Raw genomic sequence first — 18,940 nt, 5'->3', positions numbered from 1 at the left:
CACACCCCCACAACATCTGTACACATCCTCTCAGAACTGTACCTCCATCTTTCCTCAGCCTGAAAAAAATATCTTTGCATTTCTTTCCAACTGTATCTCCCTCCAGCAGACGTTACCGTCCTACCTAGGTGCCTCCACATTGCCCACCACCCAGTCCTGCGACCACCACAGCCCTTTGCTCTCACAGCCCAGCACCTTTGGCTTTGTCCTGGACACATGAAATTCCATTACCCACTTTAAGTTAATAATCTACATGAAAAACAGGCACTGCATCGCTCTTAATAGCGCATAGTTCTAGTAAGGAGAAGACCCCAAGTCGGTTCTGACAAAACCAGGACTCAGCACTAAGTTTAAGCTCTCCTCCTCTGGCACCCTGCTGCAATGCATGGTGAAAGAAAATGTTCTGAAGACAATGTCCCCCCCAGAGGCAGTGGCACTATTAGGAGGAGTGGCCTGGTTGGAGGAAGTGTGTCACTCTGGAGGTGGGCTTTGAGGTCTCACATATGTGAAGCCATGCCCAGAGAGACAGACCACCTCCTGTTGCCTATGCAAGATGTAGAACTCCCAGCACCACGTCTGCCTGCACAGACGTCACCATGCTTCCCACCATGACGATAATGGACTAAACCTCTGAAACTGTAAGTCACCACACTCAAATGTTTCCCTTTGTAAGAGCTGCCATGGTTGTGGTGTCTCTTTACAGCAATAGAAGCCCTAACTAAGACAGCATGTTTTTTGGAAACAGCTGGAGGAAGCGCTATAATACCCAAAGCCAGCCCAAACATCTTTTCCATCCTGGAGGGATGCTGTTCTTCGCCTCCTCTACCCTGAGCCTTCTTGTGCGGGTGGTTGATGTATACAGCAAACACTTCATTTTTGCTGCCCCAGCAGTACCTCTGACCCATAACTAGGTACTCGCTATCATCAACATCTGGCATAATGTGAACAGATGTAATCACAAGTGTTCCCTAAATGGAACCATAAAGTAACGATCTGGGTTTTCACGCCCTGCTCTTACACACCAGCCTCATTTCTTCCCAGATATACCTCAGGAATCTTCTCAAACGGGCTATAAATTTCCTATGGACAAGGACCACGTCTCGTATTCCTCTGTGTCTCACAAACTTTCAGAGCGAGATAGACACCCCAAAACGCCTTCCGATCATAATGAGTCTTCTAAGCAGACTCCCCCTTATAAGGGCGCAGCGTACCTCTGGAGATGCACAGGATAAAAAGCCATGAGGCAAAGTCCCCCCCTCATCACCTCACGACAGACAGAACACCAAGGCCCCATTCCCAATTGTCAGGGGCTAAAAGCAAACTAGGTTTGATGGTCTCTCTATAATGCTTAATATGCTACATGTCTGGCATCTGTTCCAGAAGAGACTGTGTCAGGAACTCAGAAAATGGTCTCCCGGGCATATAAGCAGTTCCAAGTCTGCTCCTCCATTAAATACGCCCAGGGTAGGCAATGTGCATCTTTAAATGCATGAAACATGAGCCAGACTTTGACACCCATCTATCAGGACAGCTTTAAGGGTAATAAAACCAGAACTGCCATTATAAGGAGAGGGAACTTGATGACCCACTGGAGATTTCTTTCAATCTAAACGATTCTATAAATTCCCCTAAAATCATAAAAAAAGCAGATTAAGGATTCATGTAGGTACCTGCACTATAAATACAAATTAATTTTTGCTCCAGCTGCAATTTTTCTCATCCCTGTGAGAAGCACCTCCATCTCTGAGATATTTTTGGGTGAAATACCAACCAGCAGAGTAGCTGAAGACAGTTAGGACTCCCCCAGGTCCTTGGAGGCAACTATTTTCTTCTAATTTCCCAAATAAATCTGTATCTTGAAATAAACTGAATTGAATCTTGCTGCTGTCCAAAAACATTTATCAAGGAAAATCTGTTTTGTTTGGGGAGTAAGGTATAATTGTACATAAATCCAATAAGAAGCTAAACACTCCAGTGAGGAACTCATTCCTGAAAACGTCTGGACTCTGAGTAATCTATTTATTTCCTTTTTCAGTTACTGGTCATATTATTGTTATTTGTTTTTACTGAAATTTCCTGTTTGAACACTGCTCTTTTGAAAACCTTGAATAGTTCCTGGGGCCAGAACTGTATTGTTCCGCCTCTCACCTGCGTTCATGCAACTCCGTTCAAAATGATCCCTGCAGCAGTAAATAATAAAAAACAAACTTTAGCATCCTCACATCCATTGTAGCTCAGGATCCAGAAATATGAAAGGAAATGGGAGGCGGTCATGTTGTTTTCCAGATTAATTTATCAGCTACTGCAGTTTGAGCTCATATGTTTTCTCTGATCCAATATGGAGTCAGAGCCCAAAATAGAAATGAACAAATGGGTTGTAGACCACATTTCCAAACGTGGGGGCAGTGTGCTCAGTTATGACATCACAGCTGTTTCTCCTATAAAAAGAACCATGTCCTGTGGCAAACTATAATTTCCCAAATAAAGGGAATAAAAGATGAAAGGAAAGAAAAACATGTCAGCAACAGACTCCAACAATATCGACCAGATGCCAGGCATATTAAAATACCATATCCGACAAAAGATTTTAAAAAATGAAGCTTCTACCACAAGTGTTTAAATTCGAGATGCTTAAATACAAAGCGTTTCTACTGAAAGACAAAGAAAGGAGACCATGGTACAGTGTTGTAGTAAGAGCCGCTTCTGTCCCTGGTCCTGAAAACCCCCATGTTTGTTCTGGGCTTTGTCATGTGACTCATGTAGTCCAATAGGACATTAGTAAACATGGCATGTCTAGAAAGTCAGGCGTCACTTGGACATTGAGATTGGAGCCTTCTCGTTGTTTTGGTTACGATCACAGAAATCAGCCTCCACCAATCTAGAGGAGACTTAAAGCTCACTCCCATCAGCCTATTCAACTTTCAGGGACACCACTGGCCATGCTTAGTGATGCGTTGAAGACCACCAGACCCATTCTCCAGCAGGCTGCAAACACATGAACGAGAACCCAATAATCCAGCTGAGCCCTGCCCAAATTGCCAGCTGACAGAATCACATTTTGTAAAATGGTGGCTGCTCTAAGCCAAGAGGCTGTGGAATGGTCTGCTGTACAGCGAAAGCTAACTGATACAAGATCATCATCGAATACTCTCTAGTGAGTGGAGTATGAGTGCGCTGCCCTCCCCCAGGAGGGAAGTGAGAGACTGCCTGTTTAATGGATGGGTCTCAGCAGTAACTCCTGAAGGGAAGATCACAGATGAGACACTGAGCTATCTGCTAAGCTCTTGACAAACCACCACTTTGGAAGGTCCTCTGCGGTCTGACTCTAAAGTGTAGCGCCCTGGTAATGACTATCACCATGTGGTAAGTACAAGGACCGAGCTGTGCGCCTCATAAAGACGATCATGTTTGCTATACACAAAACCTTTGTTTGAAGGCGGATCTTTGTGAGTTCGAGACCAGCCTGGTCTACAAGAGCTAGTTCCAGGACAGGCTCCAAAACCACAGAGAAACCCTGTCTCGAAAAACAAAAAAAAAAAAAAAACCTTTGTTTGAAAGACAGTGTTTGCATCTCCGTTTTACACATTACAAGTGGACCGGAACTCACAAATGTGATCTGCTCAACAGCCCGGCCCTTCCTTCCCTCTGCTTTCTACCAGACACTCTCCAAAGAAGGCCTCTCCTGCCCCCTGACCCGCAACTTGTCTATCCCAGGGAGTCTACTCTGTCTCCCTTGAATCTTAGATGGCCAAGAAAAGCAGAGTCACTTCAGTGGATTGAAGCAAGAGAGCTTAAGCATGTATCCAGGGGAATGTCTACAACACGGAGCCCAAGCACCACAATAAATAAGTAGCCAGCTCCTCCTTTCCCACTCATTGGAGGGTGAAGGTGGGACTGAGGGGCGTCATTCCTTTTCTTCTATACATGTAGGAGATGGCACTGTGTGGCGAACAGAGGATTCTAGCTATTGCTCCAGTTAATAATGTGAAACCTTTATTAATCAAACATCTAGACTCAAACCCACTGTTTCCTAGATTTATGACCGCTTAGAGCAACTCTAACTAAATTGGGGGTGAAATGTGGGTAAAGGCAGGAATTCAGTGAACATGGCCCTCTTTTAATGCTCTCTGGTTCAAAATACAAGGTGAATAAGACCCTTGATAACCACACCAGAGACAGAGACAACCAATCATCAGTGTGTCTGCCTCCATGGATTAGAGGTGTTCAAGGTCCGTACGGTTTAGGGCATAAACTGCCTTTTAACTTCTTTCTGCCTAATTGAGCCTAGCAGAGCCATTCTCTTCTTAAGAAACACTGACACTACAGGGAATTGTTCCTGGCCCATTTATGGAGAGGCAGTCAGGGGGAATATGAGAAGTGTTTGATAATTGAGCACATGAGATACACCTAGGCAAGTGGGAAGAGACATGGGTGGAAAAACCATTCCCCTCCAATGATGCTGAACAGGAGTGTAAGTATCTCCAAACATCTGCATACTAAACACTTGCTCTCCACAGGGAGGCTGAGAGTCCTGATTACTTACAATGCTGCCCTTCTCTTAAGGCTGCCAGCCCTGAAGGAACTGGCTTCAGAGGGCAGATGAGTCTCTCTGAGCCGGCATTCCCCGATCTGATGAACGGAGTTGCTGTGAGGTTCAGGAAATGAAATAGTGGCTCCTGGATTGTGAATTTCTTTGACCTGCATAACTCTGCTCAAGTTTTGGGAGCATCAGCAGGCATGCTAATTTAAGTTTTAAGGCTAAACACACACACACACACACACACAGACACACGAGAGAGAGAGAGAGAGAGAGAGAGAGAGAGAGAGAGAGAGAGAGAGAGAGAGAGAGCAGTGAGTAAGGATGCTTGCTAAGCAAGCCTGACAAACAGAGTTTGATCCTTGGAACCTACATAAAGGTGAAAGGCAGGAACCGACTCCACAAGCTGTTCTCTATCCTCCATAGGCACACTGTGGTCCAAGCATCCCACACACAGAGACACATCACAAGCAGACACGATATAACCGAAGAATGATGCCCGACATTGTGACTTAAATATAAGAAGTCCCCCACAAGCTTATGTTGAATGGTGCTTGGGTCTCTTCTGTGATCATGTAATTGTCCTGGCAAAAACAAGGCTATTCTACAGAGACACTTGTAACCCCCAATTTAACTATCAGACTAATGAAGTCATAGACTCCAAGAAAGGGGAATTGCTGGAGAGCTAACACAGTTGTAACAACTTGTCAGGCCGCCTTCAGGATGAGCTCAAAGTGCAAGCGATGACAGGGCAACAGTGAGCAAGACCACACCTTGACCTGAACCCTCTTAGACATGCACGTCCCTGGCCTTCTAGTTAAACTTTCATCTCACTTCAGGACCCCAAAGGTAAGCTGGGGGGAGGGGACAGGCCACAGGATCGCTTTGTTCCTCTTCCCAATGTGGCTACATTGTATAAATCTCCCTCTGCTTTACAATTAATACGGCTGTTTTAATTGACTTTCTCAAGGATGGGCCGCTGAACTTGACTTCTCAGGAAACAGACTGCTTTCCCATACTGTGGAATAATACTCTGTAAAGATTTGTTATATTTATGATATGGAATATTATTTTAACTATGTAAAGGCTGTTTTAATTGACTTTCTCAAGGATGGGCCGCTGAACTTGACTTCTCAGGAAACAGACTGCTTCCCCATACTGTGGAATAATACTTTGTAAAGATTTGTTATATTTATGATATGGAATATTATTTTAACTATGTAAAGGTGTGTGGCTTATTTATGCTCCATTTGTTTAACTATGTAAAGATTTGTTGTTGTTTTACCTTACCTGCCTAGGGCACCTGATTGGTCTAATAAAAAGCTAAATGGCCAATAGCTAGGCAGATGAGAGTTAGATGGGGCTGGTGAGCAGAGAGAATATGTAGGAGGGAGGAACCTAGACTCAAGGAGAGAGCAAGGGACAGAAAGAGGGAGACATCCAGCAAGCCAGTCAGCTGGACATAAAGGAAACAGGGAAGTGGAGCATACAGAAAGAAAGAAAGAAAGGCAAAAACTCCAAGGCAAAACAGATAAAAAGAAATGGGTGTAGTGGCATTACATCTGTATTTTAGTAAATAAAACTTGCCCAAAGTTCAGAAAAGTAAAACAGCCACACTGGCCAGCCTTACAGACCAGGCAGCAATGACACACCTTTAATCCCAGTAGCCACACTAGCTTGCCATAGAAACCAGGCAGTAGTGGTGCAAGCCCTTAATCCTAGAACTGGAGAGGATTCTAAAACAGGAGGAGACAGCTCTCAGTCTCAGTCTCATGCTGAGGTTTCCTGGAGGCAGGACCACCATTTTTGAACTGAGGTCGGGGTAAGAGTAAGTGGCTAATTGCTTTGCTTTTCTGGTCTTCAGGTTGAACCCCAATATCTGTCTCTGAGTTTTTATTAATCATGCTTCAAATGGGCTTAAATAAGTTATAAGAGCTAGTGGGAGCAGCCTAAACTAAGGCCAGTATTCATAATTAATAAAAGCCTCTGTGTCATGATTTGGGGGCTGACAGTCCACAAAAGCCAGCCACACCCCCAAGTCCACTAACAGTGCTATTTGGGGGAGTGCTGAGTATTTAGGAGGAGAGCTTGTTCCTCTCCTCCTCCCATAGGAGCCCATACAAGAAAGCAGGCACCCCTCAAAAGTCCCAAGAAGAGGTGGTAAATAAACAAAATACTGTGGGAAACTGGGGAGATGCTCACGGCTATTCCTAAATCTTCTATTGTCCTCTGCCCAGGCCAGCAAGGCTCCAGGGAAGCTGTGTCTCTCTCGTCCCATTCCTTCCCTTCATTCTATTAAAGAGCAAACATCCACTGACAGAGAGGTCCAGCTTGCATGGTTTCTCTCAACACTGCTCTGCCTCAGTTTCTCTAGTGAGAGAACATCTCCAATCATCTCAATCAGCTCTAGGGTGAACCACCTCTGGTCCAGACACCAACAGATCCAACATGCATTATGTTTAGTGGAGGCTATACCACTAGCCACTGGGTCACAATATTAGAATTCAGCCTTCCAAATCCTAAAGAGGTTGTTAAATAATTGAACAATTACTTTAGAATGGGGGCAGGCAGGAACTCGTCCCAGAAATGAAATGTTTAGTGATGTGGAGGCAATAGAGAACAGCAGTTAGGGGCTGTGTTCTGAATTCCAATGACTAAGGTCTATAAGAGGGGTCAGCAAGCATTTGCTGTATGGGGTCGGATGGTAAGTGCTATACAGAGGCCTTATGAGCCATTCAGTCTCCATCACGACTACTCAGCTGTACCTTGATAGCACAAGGACAGCCGTGGTCAATAAGTAAATAATGTGTGTCAATTAAAGCTGAATTTCTGGACTCGGAGCCCTAAATTTCATATCGTGTGTGCGTGTGTGTGTGTGTGTGTGTGTGTGTGTGAGAGAGAGAGAGAGAGAGAGAGAGAGAGAGAGAGAGAGAGAGAGAGAGAGAGAGAGAACTATTCTTTTGGGCTTTTTTTTCTAACAAACTAAATAAATGACCAGCATTTTACCTGTGGACCACAGAGAAACACGTAATGGGTCAGGCACAGCCCACGCCATGCCTTCATTTCCCAAACCTTGGGTTATAATCAGAGTGCTGACATTTCTGAGCAGTAAATGCTTGGCCAGGTATTGTTTCCCCTCCTGTGTAAGTTCATGGCCAAGTTCACCTCCCTCCCCTATGGAATAAAAACAGCAGCATCTCCCTTATCTGAGTTTGCTGTGGATGCAGCCGGAACAGAATGGTCAGCATAGGTGGCTAGACACCACTCAGCATTCCGGAAACGTGAGCAGGGCTGGCTCGCTCCCACTGTTCTTCAAAACTCTCTGAAGCTCCTGCCAAATCTATTCAGGCTCCTATCAAAGACGATCAAAATCATCATGTCTCCATCAACAAAGAAACACCTGAGACTTTTCACACGAATGTGGGCAATTTGCTGGTCCAGCAACAGTCCTCAAATCCTGGACACTCACACATCTGCTGTCTTCCTCCAAATATTTGAGGTGCCTGGAGTGTGAAAACTGAGGGCCACAGCCTGGGGTTATCATCACTGCAAACAACCAAAATCAAATCACGTTTTTTTAGCATTGCCTAAATCTCAAGCTTTCTCCTAAGCACGTCACATGATTCTTTCCATTAATCACCCAACAATTGGAGAGTGTTGACAAGGTGACAAGTTCCAGGTTTCAGGGGAGGAAACCAAAGTGAGAAGGTGAGACAAGACAGCAAGGCCAGGAGCCCGGAGCCCCTGTGTTTTCCCACAACAGGGCTCTTGCTTTGGAGCGCTGAAGTCTCCCACAAAGAGAAGGTGACCGACTTCTAGACCTAAACGGGGTCCTGAATACCGAGGGTGGTGTAAAGGTGAAGACTGTGGTATGCTGGCCCTGGAGAGCTCTGAAACATAGCAATTCTGCAAAGCTCTCGGGGGTGCCAGGGCTGCTGACCTGGCCCCAGACTAGGCCTGGAATGCCATGTTTCTAGATGCCGTGACAAGCATGAGCTTGCTCTGAGCACGCCCAGGGTGGTCTGTACACGGTGCACTCAGTGCCCGGATGCTTCGACACTGCATTCCGTGGTAGAAAAGAATCTCTGGAGGCTGACCGCCAACATATAATTCCATACTCCCCCAGGTCCCAGTCACAGGGCCTTGGGAAAAAGTCTTAACCTTCCTGTGTCTTACGATATTTCTCCTCTGTGACAGGAAGTGGCTCTGTGACAGCAACTGGCTTGTGATGACAATTGAATAATAAGACTCTCACAAGTATCCCCATGGCATTTAACAACTTTAGTAGATGTCCCATAAATGTGGGAATGGTCAGGAGGTTACGAAAATTGCCAACTCTTCGGTGGAGAACTATGTGGAAATGGGCTACATGAGGTTTGTTGTTCCCCTATAGACAAGGAGATTCATGCAGAACTGTCGACGGCCACCTCTCATTCCAGCCATTTTACAGTAAAGTAAACTAGACTTCTGTCCAATCAGTCATGAAATTAAGTTAACGGGAAAGTTCACCGTGAAGGGCAGGACCCACGTGTCAGCAAAGCAGCCGCAGCTTCCAACTCAGTGCGTGGTTAACGCACCTGAGGCCACGCCCACTACCTCGGAGTCTGCGTGCCTGCCAAAGGAAGTGTGTGATGGTTTCCGAAGGCAAGACACATCTGAACTCCCCAACCTCGTATTTCTCACCCGCGTCATTACCGAGGAATCGGTGTTCGTGGGGGTCTCCAGTCATCTTCGTACCTGAAATAGCACCCTTCCGGGAGGACATCACCGCTGCTACACCTCATGGGAGAAACGCCATCATTCTTATCTGTATAATGGGTCCTCTAGGTAAAGCTGACTCAGTGAGAACATTCTGGAAGGTCAATTGTTTTCTTTATTGAAGATGGTAGCACTCCTCGGGTAAACCACCCATCACTTTGCCCTGACTCTCTGGCATGTGGCTCACTGAGGCCTCTGGGGAGGGCAAGCATGGTGCCTGGCACACGCTGAGCATTCAATAAGAAAGACTGTGATTACTACAAAATTGAGGCTCCTTCTCTAAAGCATTCTCTTGTTATCTGGATACTACTGGGTAGGAGCTGAAATAGCAGCCAGGGGGACCTGGGTCAAAGACACAGAGAGAACTTGAATGGCAGATGCCACCGCTGGCTCCAAAGCTGGATGGGCAATTACAACTGGGATGAACTGCTGAGGGTCCCATCTAGGGTGGTCTGCTGGCTGAAGGTCTTCGGGACCCACCAGGAAGCTGGATCCCATACAGCAGACACTTCTCACACCCAAGCCCTGTCCCCGGAACATCCTGAAATGCATCCTTTTAAGCTGGCAAGCCTCAGTCACTGGGATGGCCATCCGCTCCTGGAGTAGTCCGGCAGCCCCTACCTCTGGCATTCACAGACTCAGCTTTCCTGCCTCTGGCCAGGGCTTATCTCATGAGATAGTGGAGGCAAACAGAGGCCCTTCAGAGGGAGGAGTGAACAGATACCCTGGCCTCCTTCCCCTGGAGGATGCTGCCCTCCTGCTGTTTCTCTGATTCCTAGTAGAATCTCAGAAGTCGTTGGACTCCTTCAGCTCCCTCCCCTCCCCCAGCATCTGATTTGGGGTACCCAAACCCACTCCAAAGTGTTGTCCAAGTCCCACAGCATCCTGTTGTCACAGTGCACTACGATGACAGAACTGAGAGAGCTTCTGTCACGAGGATGCAACTGGCTTCATTCATCCTGGAATGCACTGGCCGCAGGGAAGCCTTGGACACAGAGTGCTTCTGCTGCCCTTGCATGAGAGGGTGGAGACTATCCTTGAAGGTTCTCCCGATGCTCCAGACACACTTTTATGTTTTTGAATGGCTCACAATAATAAAGCAAGAATCGTTGTCCACAAGAGAAGGGAGAGCTTGAGGAAGCTCTTCTTTCGTGGAGCCTGTCCACCCTGCACAAGAAAGCATTCTTTACCTCCCTGCCTCTCCACTGGATTCACCTCCAAGCGCCCACACCAGCACACTGCAGCAGCCTGGCGCCTCAACTCCTTCAGTCTTGGGCTCTGCATTTCCATGGAGGAACCACAGCAGTGAATGAGATCTAAGAAATCAAACTGAGTAAAGTGGCCCATGACGTCCTTTCTTCGTTTCTCCTTCCTCTCCAGGCCCTGAAGCTGGAGTTGCAAACCACCCATCTGCCACCCAAGGGTGCTGGGCATGTGGGTTTTGTTTTAGTTTAAGTTGTTTTAGTACGTTTTAATTTTTTGCCTGCACATATTCAAAAACACCATGTAGAGGCAGTGTGCACAGAAGCCAGAAGAGGGCATCAGATGCCCTGGAACTGGGGTTTCAGATGGTTGTTGGCTGCCATGTGGGTGCTGGGAACCAAACCTGGGTCGTCTGATTGAGTGTACAGTGCTCTTAACCACTGAGCCATCTCTCCAGCTCAAGACTTAAGTTTTAAAAGACCCATTTGATATTCTTAAGGTTTGCTAGCTAGTAATACTCAACATACCAAGCTCATTTCCAGCTGGCCTTGAGAAATGAAGCAACATATAAGCCTGGGTTTGCCTTGACTCTGATAGCTCTTTCCTAGAGAGGGGCCCACAGTGCCCTGTGCTGCAGTACCCAGCGTTCCTTTTCGCTTCTGAGCTCCAAGAGCACCAACAATAGACATTTCTGATTCCAATACGCAAAGCTCACTTCACTGCTTCTAATTTCTTGCCTAGCCATGAAAATAAAGTGATAAAGTTATTAAAGCACTTGAGGTGAAAATCCCTGCTGCTCTAAGTGAGCCTTGTGCTAGCAAGTGCCTGCAACAAGAGGTTGAACTTCCTGTACTAACAACACCTTGCCTTACGCTCATTATTTATTGGGGATACATGATGATGACGATGATGATGATGATGACAAAGATGATGATGTAATGACAGACATCACCACACACAGGCTAGCTGATCCCACACATGTCTTTAAAGAAAACTGTCATCAATCCTGTGGACTGGGAAGGCACGGGGGCTAAGCAGAGTAATAGCAATGGCGTATGCATATATGTTTTGATTGCCCAGGCTTTCCTAAAGCAGAGAGAACCCTGGTAGACAACAGCAAGCTAATCCCCCCATCCACTCCTAAGTTTCCAATCACGGCAAGAACGCAGCCTTCTCTATCTTCCCACCACAACTGCGATGTGAAGCTCAGGGACCATTGTCTGCTAGACTCACAGCAAGGGGCAGACTTGGAGCACACCCGTGGGAGTCAGCCTGCCTCTGTATACAAAGATAACACAGACAGATCCATAAACCAAGAGTAAAACTCAGACCCCTGCAAAGTTAATAGCAAAGTACCAAGGCAACAGGAAGAATAATTCCCTAATTTGTTGGCCCAAAATTAGAACTCCATGTCTGTAAGACATACGACTTCTCAGAGGACCACCGTTCTTCCAGGATTAATCAGTTGCTGCACAGACATTAGTAGGGATGATGCTAGGGCTGTGATAATCAATAGGAAGACTCAGAAATCAGCTTTGGAAAAAAAACAGTTGCCTCTGTGGAGCCTATAGGCTAGCACAAAAGTGTCAAAACACACAATGGTGGGCTGGGGGTAGTTCTGTTGATAAAGTATCTGCTGAACAGACATGAGTCTAAGACCCAGGATTTCCGTGAAAGAGTCAAGTGCTGTGGCACATGAATATAATGCCAGCACCAAGGAAGGCAGAGACAGGACCCTTGCAGTGCTCAAGTCGGCCATCTTGGCCTACGCCATAAGTCTAGACCTTCTCTCAAAACACAAGGTAGACAGTTCCTGAGGGACAATAACTGAAGTTGACCCCTGACCTCCACAGATATCTCACACACATGTGCACTGTCACACATGAACACACATGCAAGTATATATGCTAAGCACAATTTTAATGATTGCATTAGCCACAGGGGTGATGTGAGCTTCATCAAGAACACTAACCAGGGAAGAGGGGGTTCCCTGAAGAAGAAACACACTTTTACAGTGAAAATCCCAGGATAAGGAGTTGGCTGGATGTTTATGGCTTGGATGTGAAATGTCTCCCCTATGTCTAAACTCTTGGAACCCATCTGGTGACACCATTTGGCAAGGCTGTGGAACCTGTAAGAGGTGGAGCCTCACTGGAGGTAGTGGACCAGGAGGAGCAAGTCTCGAGGTGCTATGCCCCTACAGCATTTCGCTCCACTCTCTGCTTCTGGAGTACAGATACACACGATGCTAGAAGCCAACCTATTGCTCCTCCTCTCACACCTTCCCTGCCAAGATTGACTGTGTCCTTCTGAACTGTGAGAAAGAGAGAAAGAGAGGGGGGAGAGGGAGAGGAAGGAGAGGGAGGGAGGGAGAAGAGAGAGAGGGAGTAGAGAGGGAGGGAGGAAGGGAGGGAGGGAGAAAGGGAGGGAGAAAGAAAGAGAAAGAAAGAGAAAAAGGAAGAAAGGAATGAAGGAAAGGAAAGGAAGAATAAAGAAAGAAACCCATGCTCCCTTAAGTCATTTTTGTCACATTTTATAACAGCAGCAAGCAAGTGACTAAAACATCTGCATCTGCTGAGCCCTTAGCCGGGAAAGAAGCCAGAGGGATAATGAGAAGCTTCCCAGTTCCTAAGGCACTCCCCAGTCCAGTAGGGAGGAAACAGTCTTCATTCTATCTGCTTATTAGACATGGTGGAGTGTCTCTTTCGCGAGGACATAGAAGAAAAAAAAAAAAAAGAATCATCCCTTAAAAGTTATCCAGGGACTCGAAAGAACTCAATCACAGATCTTCAAAATTGTACAAATTGTTCTTCTGTAAGTGCTGGGAACTTTTCTACTATTTTAATAAAACTGACCAATCCTGTGGAACATTTCATGCTTTGCTGACTTATCAAGGCTTGTTGTCTGGGGATATGTGACTGCTAAGGCCCTTAGTAGCAGCCAATTATAAAGACTAAATGAGGGATTGCTCAAGAAGAGGTGAGACTTTGGAGAGCTATAAAAACTGCTTTGTGACAAACAAAATGATTGATTTTATTTATAGTATTGCTAATAACTGAATACTCCCTTCAACACGGACGTCCATTAGCACACTCAGGTCCAAATTTACAGATGAGGAGGACAATCGGTGAGACCTCTATATTAGTTATATTAGTTACTTCCATATTGGCTGTGACTGTGACCAAAGAAACTCACAGGAGGAAGAGCACATAGTTATATATATATTTGGGCTTATAGTTCCAGAGGCATAAGAGTCTATCATGGTCGCCAGGCAGGGCAGTAAGCAACAGGCTTGGTGGCAAGCACAGGAAACTGGAAGATCGCGTCTTAACTGAAAGCAGGCAACAGAGAGTACATAGAGGCAGTAGGATGAAGCTGTACACTCTCAAAGGCCACCTCCTCCAGTGACACACTTCCTCCAGCATGTCCTCCAACATGGCTGTACCTCTTACACCTCTACAAACAGTGCCACCAACTGGGGACCAAGTGTCCAAATGCCTGAGCCTATGGGGAACATTTCTCATTCATACCAACAACACAGTTCCTAATGATGACCATTTATCAACTAAATAATCTGAAATCTTAAACCGTGGTGTTCACAAAGCATGTGATACCCTAACCAAAGTGATGCAATGCTTTTACCACAAAGCAGTCTGTATGTGGTTGGCTCAACTGTCAAAATCAGGAGGTGTCCTGCATTTAAAGCTGTGAACTGTGACATATGGCAACCACCCTTCAAGGGGATACTCAGTGAGTAAGAAACCTGGCTTTAAGAGGCCCAGGAGGACAAGAGTAAGGGTCTGAGCCTGTGTGAGCTTGAGGGTGGTGACTGGGATCCTCCACAGAAGAGTTACACCAAAAGCAAAAAGACAGACAGAAATGTTCCACCTCTGGGGGGAAGACCACAAGGACCCATCTCTCTTGGACTCTCATGGGAAAAACAAGGTTCCTCTGGGAATGAAGAGGTACCAACTCCTGTCACAAGTCCAGGATCCCAACACGTGTCGACAAAATGGTCCAAAGAGTCCCAAGTTAAGAGCCTAACACAAAATATTACTCTAAATGAGTGACATTGCCTAGGGAACCTGACAGAAACAAACTCAGGCATGTGGGTCCCCAGATAAAAGACCTGAGTTCCATCTGTGGATCCTACGCTGGAAGAAAAGAACCAGCTCCTGAGGGCTGACCCCTGACTGCCACACACACCGTGGGACATGCATACCTGCACTCACATATATGTGAGGTGTGCATGTACATGTCTAAACACACACACACACACACACACACACAATAAGTAAGGATAAATACTGTGAAATAAGATCAAGAGGAACCATAGTAAACACTAGTGAACTATAATATATCACCCAAAACAAAACCAGAGCCAGACGATTTTTTATTTTACAAGGGATTTGCCCAAAATACAAAAAAGAAAAACCAAAATTCAAAAATATACTAATATTTTAAAGAGTGCTGCTGGCTATACTAGTAACAGGTGAAACTTAGCATTCTTGTGTATGATATTGAATAAATAATTCCTCCAGAAATGAATAAAAATCATACCCTTTTACTCACCTTATGATCATACCAAAAAGTGTTTGAAGTTAAAAAAATAACATAACTATAAGAAATCCAAGCTGAGCATGACCTTAAAAGCACTTGCCTTTAATCCTAACCCTGGAGAGGCAGAGCAGGTGGATCTCTGTGAGTTCATAATGTGTGGAAGACATGCATCTTTTTCAAACCCCAGGATCATTTACTTCTAAGTGATCACTTATGCTCAGAGGCAGTATTAGATTCCAAAGACCAAACCTACTACAGTCCTCAGTGGAAGACCAGAAGGAAAGTTAGCCTAAACACACATGGATCTGAAGACCTTAAAGTGTGCACTTCATTCTCACGGGAGAAAGAACGGGGATCCTTCAGACTTATTCTCAATGGAGGAGCAATTCTTAAAAGAGAAAAGATTTACAACTAAATAAAAATACCATCTATATCAAAACCTATGGGAAGGGACTCGGGTGTCACTTAAAAGGTACTTTATGGACTAGGATGCCTCTATGAGAAAATAAAAGGGCTGTGGGCATAGCTCAGGGACAGAACTCCTGTCTCAAACATGCATGGTTCAATCCTCAACGCCAAAAAGAGAGAAAAGATAAAATGAGATGGTAGGAGAGACGAGAGGGGGGGAAAGGAGAGGAGAGATTCATGACTGTGCCTCTGCTTCGACAAAGTAGAAGAACAGAGAAAACCCAAGTCTATAAGAGGAAATAAATAACATAGCTATAGTGCCTGGGGCTGGAGAGATGGCTCAGTGGTTAGCAACACTTGCAGAAGACCAAGGTCTGGCTGCTAGCACCCCCATCAAGAGGCTTCTGCCTGCCTGCAACTCCAGTTTCAGGGCATCAGAGGTTCCTGGTCCCCACAGGCACCTGCACTTCTGTGGCCCACAGTCACTCACCCAGGGACAAACACGCTTTCCTAGTTATGTTCCCCAACATAGAACAGAACAGACTCTCCATAAAATACAAAACAACATGTTTTAAAAACTGAGTTTTGACACAACACAAAATTGATTCAATTTTACAAAGTGGCAATAGTAACAGAAGAGGTGAGAGTGAAGTCAAGGACGGTGGGGGTTCTGGGGTGACTGGCTGGCTGGAGTCTCAAGCCTTTGCTCTCCACCTGTCTGGCCAGGGTGTGGAACATTGTAATAGAGTTTTTAAAGTCGCAGTGCACACTCTGGTGAGTCCCCAATGCCCATGCTCTGATTGGCTATCCTTGAAAGACCCCTAAGTTAGGAATGATTGTCAATGAGAGCTGGCACTACAATGTCTGCTTTACATAAGGGGAAAAAATGTTTGAAAAACCTCTCTGATTTCCCCTAAGTCACTAACCCGTCAACCTCTGAAGAGAGTGCTTGCCCACTCCAGAACCTGCCTTCTCCATCACTGTGCTCCAGGACAGGAGGAAAATGTCATGCTCACTCCATGCAGGGATGTCCCGATTGCTGTGTGCTGTACCGTGCAGCCAACTTTAGGGGAAAACACATCTAAGGTCAAATACAAAGTAGAAGAGGGGCAAAAGGCTCCTCGCACACATGCATAGAAGTTCCTACTCCTACAGATGGTCACCCAACAGTTAAGGTCACATTGGAATCGATATTTAATACGAACTGAGTGTGGCTAAGGTCTTTCAGCGCCTACGCTGCTCATCTTAATGGGTTCTATTGTCCTTAATAGAGCCTGGGGACCTCAGGTGCAGAGAAATAACAATCACATAGCCGCGAGTCAGCAGACGCAGAATGCCAGTCCTGACCACCTGGTGCCAGACCTGCCTTTCTTACCTTATCCTTACATTTCCAGGCCCCAGCTTTCTGACCACCACCTACAGTGATCTGGCTCACACATGAGCTGCTCGGAGGAAATGAGACAGGATAGCTAAAGCCTCCACACCACACAATGGCCAGCACAGGGTAAGGGATGGCCTGGTAAAGATGAAGGAGAGGCAGGGAAGGGAGAGGGAGGAGGAGGAAGCACTGGGAGTGAGGAGGAGCAGCAGCATCAGCAGCAGCTGGTGGTGATGGCCTCCATGACGGATAAACTGCCAGGATTTACCTCCTAAAGTTCTCAAAGCCGGGGTGGGGAGATAGCTCCCGGGGGCAGGAGCTCTTACTATCCAAGTCTGAGGACTTGAGTTTGACTCCTGTACATCCATGTAAAATCCAGGCATGTCAGACATTCCGGTAACCCCAGCATCAGGAGGCTTGAGACAAGTGGATCCTGGGAGCTTGTTCTCCGGCCAGCCTAGTCAAGATTCAGGCTTACTGAGAAAATCTGTTTCTAGAGAATATGGTGGGTGGCTATAAGGAAGATGCCAGCACCCTCCTCTAGCCTTCATGTGAATGTGCACCAGTGTGCACACACCTTGCCCGTGCACACACACACACACACACACACACACACACACACACACCACATCCTCAAACACATCTTTCCGCTTCATTCACACAGACCCTCCTGGGGACGATCATTTGTGCTCTGTGTGAAAACCATTTTCAAAGTTGAAATCACAGCACTTCACACTATATGAAGATAGGAAGAAAAGTGGTTAAAATAATTTGACAAATAATAGAACTGCAGGGAAGTGAGAAAATGTTCACATTGCCTAAGTCTAGCCTTGAACTTCATTTTCTGGGATTCTTGAAATATCAGTGATCGCAGCATAAAAGAACAATTAATCGGGCTGTCTGCTCTTGTGTGAGCCGCTGTTGCCATCTACAGTTTAGGACGAGGCATGCACCACTGCCAAGCCACCAGTTCTGAGGCTCCTAGAGATGGGCATGTTTGTTTGGGGAGCACAAGCAGGGAGACATACCTGAAGGAGCAGCTCTTTCTCCACCACCTCTTCTGTCTTGCTGATGAGTCGCTTCTGCAGGGTGTGAATTTTCTGGATCAGCTCAAAGGTACTGGGGTCACTGGCCTGCGCAAGGAGAGCGACGGGAGACAGCATTAGTTTCAGAGCTCCGTGGTCTGTGTGCAGTAATGCCTGCTTTCTTAAAATGCCTTTCCCACTTGAAGACCGAGGACACAAAGAACTGAAGCCCAAAAGGAAAAGAGGCATAGCAAATGACACTGACATAAATTCCTGCTCCCAAGAGCAGACCGCAGTTTCCTGCTGTCTCGACTACAGTGCTGATTAACCCGCAAGTGAAAACTGAGTGTGTTTGCCCCACCAGAAGGACAGACCCTAAGCATCTCACAACAGTGTGTGATGCTTGGTGCTTCCCATGGAATGTCACACTTTAGCCACGTGACCGCTGTGAGGAGATATCAGTCTTCCCCTTTTACAGACAGGAGAACTTAGGAGCAAAGAACTCTTGGCCAGTGCTGGAAGGATCCCAGCTGGATTCAGGACGTGCACTATTACAAAGTCTGTGGCTCTCATTAGGTTGCTCTGGAATTTCCCTGCCACCTCAGGTTTCCACAGGACTAACTTCCTGAAATTCTTGTCAACCAGAAGATCCCATGCAGCCCACAACGGGGAAGGATTGCAGGACGCAACATCTGCCTAAAGGGAGGCAGCAGGACAGAGCTGCAGCACCGAGCACTCAAAGGGAATCAACGTGGGCAGCTTTGACGCTCCCTCAGCCGCTGCGTGTGTTTCTGTCAGACAAGAGCCACAGGTGTACGCTGACCATCTGTCCTTTGCACTTGGATTTCAAGGCTTTGTTTTCAGGCATACTGACACTTTGAATGAATACAGCAGCTGGATAGTTTCAACCACACCCCAGAGTCTGTACTTTTTTAAAATAGAAATTAATGTGGAGTTGGAAATCTCCAAGATCTACATATGATGGAGGAAGGTCATTGGTTAATTAAATAAAGAAGCTGCTTGCCCTGATAGGTTAAAACAGGAGGGAGGAGTAAACAGAGCAGAATGCTG

At 46.1% G+C, this 18,940-nt stretch overlaps 1 protein-coding gene across 1 annotated transcript in view; it reads right to left on the bottom strand.

Annotated features, from left to right (window-relative positions):
• The window catches only part of Cfap58 (cilia and flagella associated protein 58), a 112,636-nt gene that overhangs the window by 30,376 nt on the left and 63,320 nt on the right, over positions 1–18,940 (bottom strand). The window contains exon 15 of the mRNA XM_005352451.3: positions 17,873–17,977. Coding sequence (XP_005352508.1) covers positions 17,873–17,977 — 105 coding nt within the window. The remainder of the gene's footprint in view (positions 1–17,872; positions 17,978–18,940) is intronic.

This window comes from Microtus ochrogaster, chromosome 8 (assembly GCF_000317375.1).
Source record: "Microtus ochrogaster isolate Prairie Vole_2 chromosome 8, MicOch1.0, whole genome shotgun sequence".
NCBI lineage: Eukaryota > Metazoa > Chordata > Mammalia > Rodentia > Cricetidae > Microtus > Microtus ochrogaster.
This window is presented reverse-complemented; position numbering and strand designations above follow the sequence as displayed.